The 9,952-nt window shown below is 44.6% G+C and overlaps 1 protein-coding gene across 3 annotated transcripts in view; it reads left to right on the top strand.

The window, feature by feature from the left end:
• Window positions 1-2,230: 2,230 nt before the first annotated feature.
• The window catches only part of Cpne4 (copine 4), a 442,945-nt gene continuing 435,223 nt past the window's right edge, over window positions 2,231-9,952 (top strand). For 2 of the 3 annotated variants that reach the window (XM_060385392.1, XM_060385391.1), the window contains exon 1: window positions 5,117-5,588. Coding sequence is in view for 1 of the 3 variants with exons in the window: in XM_060385390.1 (XP_060241373.1) it covers window positions 2,417-2,469 (53 nt within the window). In the remaining 2 variants the exon portion in view is untranslated. Of the gene's footprint in view, window positions 2,470-5,116; window positions 5,589-9,952 lie in introns of those variants that run through there. The other variant, XM_060385390.1, reaches the window with a different exon arrangement.

Genomic DNA, 9,952 nt, shown 5'->3' with positions numbered 1-9,952 from the left:
GACCAGTGTTTGCAGGGAAGAGCCACCATGACATGTTAGGTTTCAGTTAAATAGGGACACCAGATTCAAATTTGGTCCCATAAGATCTGGATTTGAAACCTGTTCCTGGAAGTAGCTAGCTGTGCAGGCTTTGCCTGGCTACTTTCCCAGGCCTCAGCTTACAGTCAAGAGGGATGATACCAGTACGTACCCTGTTGGAATGTCATGATGTCGCCATGATAATGTTGTCAAGTCACTTCACCCCAGTATAAATGTTATTTCACTTTTCTATCTACACAAATCAACCCTCTTTCCAGGAAAATTCATAGCTGCTGTTCAGCCAAGCAAAAAACTAGAAGACATCCATTTTAGCTGTTGCTAAAGCCCATCTGCTCTCCTTTTGTCTCTTTTGACATTTTGAAGCGAGTGCTCCATAATGTTCTCTCATGGTGTACACATCACTTTATCTCCTTTATCTAGAATCTTGTCTTCAACTCTGACCAAATAAAGGAAACTAGACAAATAGCCTCGTTTGTCTAAAACCATTAATACGAAGTTGTCAGTGTAATGTTCCAAGGATGCATTAATTAGAAATAATATTTGGTTCTAAGGAATAAAAAGCTGAAAATAATGGCTTGAATCAGTGGAGGGCTTTCTTTTTCCCTTAACAAACAAGCAAACAAAACTGAAGATTGTCTTCCTGGTAGCAAAAGCTCTGGCTTTCTGCTCAGCTTTCTGCTCAGTCTGACTTACCAAACGCTGCTCTGAGGCTTTAATAGCGTCTGACCCCCTTCACTCAGGGTAGAAACAGGAGAAGGGCCAAGGGAGTAAGCGTATGCTCTAAAGAGGAGTCAGTTACCTTCTCCCTGCTACAGTGCTCCTGAGCAGTGCCCCACACCAGCCACCAGCCACAGAACCTCCCACAGTGCTGGCAACGTGGATGCTTCAAGATGTTAGCTACTAGCCTCTCAGGACTTCCTGGCATTCAATATGGGCTAGGGACACTGAAGAAATAAGGTTTTAATTCTGCTGAACGGATGCAAATGGGTATGTGTGCTTGTTATACCGAAGAACACAGGGTTAGATCTGAGTCCTGTGACTAACCCATCCACAAGCAAGGCTGGAAAAATGTAGACTCAGGGCCTGGGGACATTACCCTCTCTCACAAAATTATGCCTTTCTTCATAAGGGGGAATAAAAAAACAACACAGATGTAAATAGAGATGGGGCAAATAGCAGTGTCTACAGCAGAGAGCTAGCTACATGCTAATGTCCCTTCAGCCCAAAGGAATAAAGTCCTGAGGGCTTATGGCAGGCATGTGATGTTATGTGTTGGGGGAGATCTGTGCCTAAGTATCAGGGTCCTAACTCTTGGGGCACGTTCAAGAACCTTCTGCCTGCATTGTTAAGACTGAGGTTTGGAAAAGGTAACTGACTGAGAGTCTCCCTTCATGGAGAGTAGGATGACCTGTTACAAAATAATGGAGTCAATTAGTGACCTTTCAAACATCACCCGCAGTAAATTGCAAAATCTCAGGAAGAAAATGCCCTCTGCTCATGGCTTTTAAATTTTAGGGAGGAGAAGCTAGAGAGATTTTGATGCCACCTATTGGCAGACACAAGTATCAGGTACCCCTCCAAAGCACAGCTTGTTACTGAGTGTTAGAGCTGTCACAGGTCATGCAGGATCCCCGTAATTTCTGCCTCAGCTTGGAACATGTGTTGTGAATTCTCCCTTGATGCTTCATGTCTTAGAAAGCCTTCTAAGGGAAATTCCTTTCTGCTTTACAGTAACACAGCCCACCCCAGGAGTACATAGAAATATAAAGAAAAAGCGTATCTTCCACTTCTCAAAATTATATAAAGTAGGAAAAAAAAAAGAAGAAGAAGAAGAACACACCTTTGAGCTATAAATAACCCTGGGGTGAGATTCAAGGTTTTTCTTTGATCCACAATCTCAAAAAAAAAAAAAAAAAAAAAAAAAAATCCCGTTATTTACAGCCATCGCCTTGACTGGTTGAACGTGTGGCCATTCTACAGCTCCAAAGGAAGGAAAAAAAGAAAACAGAAATTCCATTTCAAAACAAAATGCTCACCCTGACTCACTCAGGGAAGGAGCCAAGGTTTCTGATGTAGGGTACTGACTCTCCGCCTGCTTTTCCCCTTCATCATCTGCCACCCTTAAAAATGCTACCAACCGCATGGGGGGAAGAGTTCATATCTCTTCCCTCTCGTTCCCTGGCTCCCTTCCAGCCTTTGACTTGTCATACTGATGGGTGAGATGCCTTTCATACTGGCATAGGACACAGAGCGGATGCCTCCCCTTATGCTATCAAACAGACCCAGCGAGTGAAGCCACTTCAAACTGGAGCGTCTTTTCAGCTTGGGAACATTGGTGCCACTGAGTTCAGCAGCCTGGCTTTAGATACCCTTAGCCATGGCGGTAGAACCCAGCAACCCAGAATCCATGAAAAAGAGAGTGGGGAGGAGGTGAGTGACATGGGGAAAAGGGAGGTTTTGATTTTCACAGTCATTGAGGGGATTCCGGCTGGTGGGAACCTTGCTGTGGGGGCAGTGATGGGTAATAGAGTTGATCAGCTGGTTCTAAAGCATTGTCTGTACAGTCGAGCTACTGATTTCATATGAGAGGTGGGAGTAGGTTCTGTGTATGTGCCCCGCAAAGAGCCTCTTTGCATTTACCTTCAGTGTCATGCCTTGAGAGGAAAAACCAAAAAACATCCTGGCAGAAAGCTGCACATGTGTTCTGCATACTGGCTTGCAGGCAAACTGTTTGTTTCTAATTAGGGAGCTGAAGCCTGCTGGCAGTCACAAGTTTTGGTGTTGTGTTTAGTTTGCATGCCTATGCTTTTGGCATGGGGGAGGGGATAATGCATTAGGGCTTTCTCTGTTGGTTTTGACTGTGTAACTTCTCCATGGTCCACAGTTAGGTGCCTTCAGAGCCTGCTTCAAGCAGTGCTCAGCAACTAAATGAGTCGTGGTCTGCTTATCCCAACCACATAAGCCAGCTTTGTGGTAGACGTGATAAAACTTACTCAGAAAGGTTGTTATAAAAATTAAATGGGCTGATAAAAAGAGCTGCCTAGCAGATGACAGGAAACATCATGTGTTCTGCACATCATAACTGCCTTTCTCTTGCCTATAAGATAAGAGGTTTCTGTTAAATGGTCTATAAGATATTAAAAACCTTCTTTTTTTTTAAAACTTAATAAGTGTATGTTGGCTGTCTGCTAAATGGAGACACTCTCATAGGTTTTGTGGCTCCAGTCAGGGACAAGTTAACAAAACAGAGACATCCCCTCCATGGAGTTTCAATGTTAGAGTTCACGGTCAACATGCAAGGAAAAAAAACAAGGCATTTATTTTCTTTATTTGGCCTTTGCAAATCCAGCCCAACGTAAACTTCATCTCTAGGGTTAGATGCTCCTGAATAAAACCTAGGAAGAGTTCACAAATGCATTGCTGGCTTTGCTTTCTCAGAATCCATCCTTGTTTCCCTAGTAGGAAACCCTGAGTATTCCTGGGAGGTCAGTCCTTTCAGCTGTAGTAGATGGGACTCAGATGAAGCTCCAGTCTGTTTCCAGTAGAACTGTGAGTGTATTTCCTGCCTGAAACATTAGGACCCGTCCTTTATTGTAACCTCGCATGCCAGGGCCCCAATCACATGACCCAAATGCTTTTAGTCAAGGCAGATCATGGACTCCTGTGTAAGCACCACTGTATCACCAGATTCTCTCAGGGGTATTTTTCTAGGCTCGTGGTTAGTGTGCCATCTCAGAACAGCCTGCGAAGTGACTGGGAGGAGGAAAATGTTGATTTTTCTGGAAGCTGTTTCTTTTCAAAGATCTTATTTGATTTCCGAAATTATCAATGAGGCTCCCTTTGCCTTATCTTGCCATTTCTCCTTCTCTGGCCTTTGGAACTGGGAACAGTACAGTTATATTAAGCTTATCAAACCAGACCTTTCATTTGAAGAGAGAGCTTGTTGGATAGTACTTCAACAAGTGGAGAGGGAGACCCCTTTCTCCCTCGCCTTGTGTGCTCACCCATCTCTTCCAACCTCTATGGCACCCCCAGGTACAGAGAGCACCTTTTAATCATTTTACTCTATGGATTCTAAAGTCTAGTTCGGTTCCGATTATGGGAAGACATGGGGAAGTTCTGGTTGTCTAGTCTGTCTTCTTCTGCCAAGACAAATGGAAACACAGCCTGGTGTGCTTCTTCACTGTTCATTTGCCTGAATTTGACTTTGAATAAATCTGTAACAACAACAAAAAAAGTCCTCATTTCCAAACTGCCTCGAAAGGGATGGGGAGATCGCCTAGCGGTGCTGCAAAGCAAATCAGCGAACCCACCCACTTCCTGTGTGAGTGCTTCACAGTCTGTTTATCGTACTCTATAATCCGTGACAATGGTTACCCCCTAAGTGAGACCTATGGATTTGGTTTCGGGATTATTGAGACACCATCTCTAACCCAAGCTGGCTTCAAAATCCCTATGTTGTTGACAGTAACTTTGACCCTCTGAACCTTATGCCTTCACCTCATGGTTACAGAATTCCGGGTGACAGGAATGCAATGCCATGTCTGGCTTTGTATAATGTTGGGGCTTGAATACAGAAGCCCCTGAATGTTAGGACAGCACTCTACCAACTGAGGTGCAACTTCAGCCATAAAGTCTATTTTTAAACATATATTCTCTAAGCATGTCTTTATGTGTGAGGTGTTTGCATTCAGGAAAACATTCTGTGGTGAAGAGAAGAATAGCTGCCCATTCATTTGTTTTGCATCTTTTGACATGTAGAAACCAAGATAAGTACTCAATATCACCCCATTTTTAGTGACCGTTGAGCCAGTCAAGAAGTTTCCTTGAATGTATGCAAAAAAGTATAGCTCCTATTCTCCTGCCTCTGCGCCTGTGATTTCACTGCTGTATCATGGACTGAGAAGAAATTAATCATGTGCCTCCCAGGGGCTGGTGGGAGTTGCAAAGCTGAGCAGGGAATCAGGGTTGAGGGCGCGTCAGGACCACGGAGAGCGCCAGGGCCGAGCCCAGGGCGGGGCGTCGCTGAGTCCCCGGAACCCCCCAGGGGGCGCTCGAGAGGAGGTTTAGGAACTAGTATCTTGCCGGGCTGCTGGGCGCAAGGGTTTCGTCAGAAGGTGGAAATCTCAGTGAGAAGCTGCCATCTCCCGGCTCTCACCCCTCCCTCCCTCCCTTCCTCCTTTCCTTCCTTCCTCACTCCGCTGCTCCCTCCCTCCTTCCCCAGTTCCTTCCTCTCTACTCTGAGAGTTCCCGAGCCCAGCAGCTCCTTGCATGCTGTTCACCCTCTCCCCCAGCCCCCACCCCCAAGAATGGAGTCGTGGTTTCCAGAGCGACCAAACTCCGCTCCCAGCATCTTTATCCTCCTCGGCTGTTGCTAAACTGGCCCCAGAGGACCAAAGAGGTGGGAGGGAAGCCCGACCCACCTAAGACCTCTTAACAACTACACCACCCAGGACCTCCACTCCAAAGGCGGATTTTGCATCCTGGGGGCGGGACAGACCTGTCCCGGGCTGAATTCTCTTTCTAGTCTCCAAGGCTGGCACACCCAGGTGAGTAGATGCCAACTCTGAGCCCTGTGTTCTTGCAAACTCGTCAAGGCTGCTGCGTAGCCAGACCAACTTTTGAGAAGCTCTGGGTGTTCGCCCAGCCTGGCTTGTTTGTCGCTGCTGTTGTTCTGAACAGCGGCAGGAGCAGCAGTCCTTAGAGGCAAAAATTAAAAAATAATAACTTTCAGCCTATATACCTGCTTTCTCACATAACTCCGCTAGCCCGGGTGGGATGGGGGCAGCCGCCCTAGGCAGGAGCAAGGTGAGGTCTGGCTGTGGAAGTCCTGCCGGCTTGGGGGAGGATTATTATTGTTTTAGAAATGGGAAGGGGGATGGGACCAGAGTCCGGGCTGGAGTTGCTGCGTCCCATCCGACAGCGTGAAAGGTGTGGGGCATCAGTAGTGTTAGCCAATGGCTTGACCTCCTGCTGTTCGGAGTCAGCTTCTGTGCATTCTTTACCAAGAGGTCCTGATAATATTCAACTGCGTCCAGTCCATGACTCTAGGGCTTGCCGATGTCTTTATTTGGCTCAGTGTCTCTGTTTTCTTCTTTTAGTTAAATAGAATAGCAAGGTGGTAAAGATGAACCAGGACTGTCTGACTAGAGGTGTCACAGACGACTAAGGAATGCTGGACATGAATTCAAGGCAGTCAGAAAGTGGTCCACATCGAGCTGAGCTGAACAGCAATGGGTGGGAGTGGGGAGAATCCAAGGAATTCTCTTAGGAATATGAACTCCTTCTTCCTCTTACTGGAACTGGGCTTCAAGGCTCTGAGTCTCATTCTGCCCTCCAGATCCTATTGGCAGGAAATAAGAGCAGAGCAGAGGTAGAGGGATGCAAGACGGGGCAGGGCCCTGGGAAAGTTTTTAAGAGGTACCTACCTCCCTCTACCCCCCCCCCCCCGCCCCATGCTGTGGACCCACCAGTTCCTAGAATGTCCATGCCACTGGAACTGAAATGCTTCAGCAGTCCATCCTTTCTTATCTGTAAAACTCTGCAAACCAGACCAAGTGCTTCATCTTATTGCTGCTTTGCAGGGATTTTTCCAATCACTGCTTTGGCTTCTCTTGGCTCACTTGTTTTTCTGTTTCCTGAACAGCATTTTGAGCTGTTAACAGGCTTCTTAAGTGTTCTTAACTGGTGAGCCATCTCTCTAGCCCCTACTTAAGAGTTCTGAAACTGAGACTGAACCCAGTCTTTCTTTAAACAAAACCCCCAAAACTGCCCTAGCTCCAGACAGAGCCCTCCCTACTCTTAACCTCTGCTTGCTCCTTCATAGTCTCTATTCTTAAAGGCCTTCGTGGTTTTTGCTTTATATCAAAGCAATTTAAGCCCCACCCCTCAAACTTTCTTTACAAGGTCGGTGTTTTTACATCTATGGCATTGCTTTATACCTCACAGTAGCAGGTTAAACTTCTTAGCCACAGTTGCCTAAAAGCCAGAGGCAGAGACAACTTTGTCTGATGCCTTTCAAGTTTAGGAAGACCATATTACTTAGCAGAAGCTAAGACAGAACTCAAGTGGGGGGTGTCCCCGTAATTAGATAACTTCTGATGTTTCCATTCCCCTCCCTGAACCTCCCCTGGGTCAAACTCATCTGATTTTCCTGCCTGGTATGACAGAGGGGCTGCCAAAGGCCATCTAGCAGATCAGGGCTCTGAGCTGAGTTGGTCAAAGCTCCTTACAAACAGATAGATAAAAATAGGGATGAGCTCGGGACACCTGTGTGTTAGGCCAACATTTTCACAGTTTCTTTTGATGGAAAGACTGACAGTTTCGGAGGTTCAAATTCAAACCACGTCAGAAGTAGGTGATTCCCCCTGAGCATTATATAAAATGATCTGTAGGTCCATAGTGGGAATGGAGGCTGAAGCCTGGACAGTTGCCAATAGCTGTATGACCAAAGCTGCTTATGATGAAACCAAAACTCCACTCACTGGGTCCCATGTAAGAACTCCCATCGCCTTTCCTAAGGAGTCAGCCTGATGTTTACTCTTCTAATTCTCTTACAGTCCTGGGCACAGATCACTTAGCTCCTGAAATAGCAACTTTACTAGAACTTCTGAATGTTTACTTTAGAATAGATCTGGGATTTGTGAGTTACTTCTTAATTGTAAACAAACAAACAAACAAAACCAAAAAGGAAATAATTTCCTGTTTGTTTCAGGTGTGGCCATGTGACATCTTGTTTAAATTTTCAGCTCTGTCTTAAGGGGACACTGCTTTTGCAGTGTTACAGGATTGAAAGGTTTCTTGTTGCAAAGAATTCCTTCATCTGCATGTGGTCTTTTGATGAAAAGTACCATTGTAGTTAATGGAAACAAAAATGGTATCTGTTCCCAGTGTGTGTGTGTGTGTGTGTGTGTGTATGTGTGTGTGTATGTGTGTGTAATAGAGAGATTTAAAAAAATCCCATTGATTGGGTTCATTTTTATGAGTGAAAAACCTTCAGCTTACCTGACTGTAATTGAATAATCACAAAGGAAAGTGGGTCAATGTTGAAATCTTTCTTCACATCTGTATCAGAATCCATCTTTTGGGATTCAGCTGAATGTGTTCATAAGCTCTGCTCCATGACTTCCCTTGGTGCCTGGAAGGCTAGGACCACCTTTACTCACACATTTTGGGGATGCTTTGCATCCAGAATAGAGGCTGAACAGTACCTTCCCAGGATATCCACCTGGCTGATGGGATGTGAATTTTCTAGTTGGGAAAAAATGTGGTGATTCCTTGCATTTTTTTTTAAATAAAAATGTGAGGAGATTTGTATTTCATGGATCTTGAAGGAGAATGGGGGAGTAAATTCATCCCCCTTATTTGATCTTTCCATTTCTGTCATGTTAATATTTTTAAAACAAAACAAACAAACCCCTTTGGATCCATGGCAGTAACCCAAGTCACATTTCCTTGGCAACGGTAGTGAGACACTGGAGTTATGAAATAGCAAGGCAGAAATTTCTAAATGCATTCAAAATAAAATGCCACCCAGTTTAGGACTATCCTCTAGTGCATCAAGGCTGACCTCCTAGTGTTCAGTAAGAGTTGTTTCTCTCCAGATCAAACACAGATGGTCAGGATTAGGCTGTACTTTTTTTTTTTTTATTATTCCTTTTAGGATTTAAGAATCCTATCCCTTTGTTGTTGTTGTTGAAGGAGGCATGTCATGAAACTAATATATTTCAAATCCATTCTTGGGGTTGGGTATATAGAGGTCAGTGTTAAGTTCAAGACCAAACATGGTAGTGCTGACATGGGCTCTCAACCCTTTCTAGACTAGCAATCACATTTCTATGGGGTTTCTGTTTGTTCTTTGGATTAAGGTAAAACATCATAAAACACAGTTTATAGAAAATATATCAAATAATATATTTCCTTGAGTTGGTGAATCCCAACAACTCCTTTATCTGTCTACTGAGTTCTTTGAAAGCCCCCCCCCCCGGGAATTACTGGCTGCTAGGTCAGTACATTTTGGAGGCTTTGAGGTGGCATCTTAAAAAGAAAGAGACAGTAGGTGACAGTATGCCTTTTCCCAGTTGTGTGATTTTACTGTGCCCAGGGATGGCAGAGCCCACTTAAGATTCGAGTGGATTTGAGTCTAAACTGCAAAGAACAGCTTAGCACCATGGATGTATGAACTCCCCAAATTGGGTGAGCTTGGGGAAAACTATCTGATTGTTTAATTGGACAGATGGGAAACAACAACAACAAAAACTCAGGGAACCAACTTGTTCAAGGCCAGGAGACCCATTCAACTACTTTCTTGATTACTCCTCTCAGAAAGGGATTCCAAGTTCCCTGCAGGCCATGACTGTGGTGTCGCCAGAGATTGGTGCCATGTGCCCTGATGATCTCTGTGAAGAGGATGATGAGTTGGAGACGATGGGGGAACTCCCACCTCCACTGTGGTGTTTGGAGAAGCAGGCTTTGGGAATTTATTACATTTTCTCTTGGAGACACTGTAACATTTACTGAGCAGATGTGATTACATTTGTACAAAGTCATGGTCTGCAGCCATCTCTGTTAGTGTGCATGCACGGTGAGGAACTGCCCATGCACAGACTCAGACTTCTATTTTAAAAGTCTCACACAGAGTCAATAAAGTAAACAAAGAGATTTTCTGAGTGTTCATGGCTCTAGGAATTCATGGGGGCAAATCTTAACTGTGCTTTAAATTAAAGGTCTGTTTAAAATGAACAAACATTCTCAAATGTTGCTCTCATGTATCTGGTTCAGAACAAAATACATCTAGCTTCATTATTGCTTTTTTTTTAATTCTCCCTTGGAAGTATCAGGGGGAAAGGGGGAATACAGCATTTCAATTGGACCTTGGAAACCTCCTCTGGTTTAAAGTGTATAGATTAAAAAC

This window comes from Meriones unguiculatus, chromosome 6 (assembly GCF_030254825.1).
Source record: "Meriones unguiculatus strain TT.TT164.6M chromosome 6, Bangor_MerUng_6.1, whole genome shotgun sequence".
NCBI lineage: Eukaryota > Metazoa > Chordata > Mammalia > Rodentia > Muridae > Meriones > Meriones unguiculatus.
This window is presented reverse-complemented; position numbering and strand designations above follow the sequence as displayed.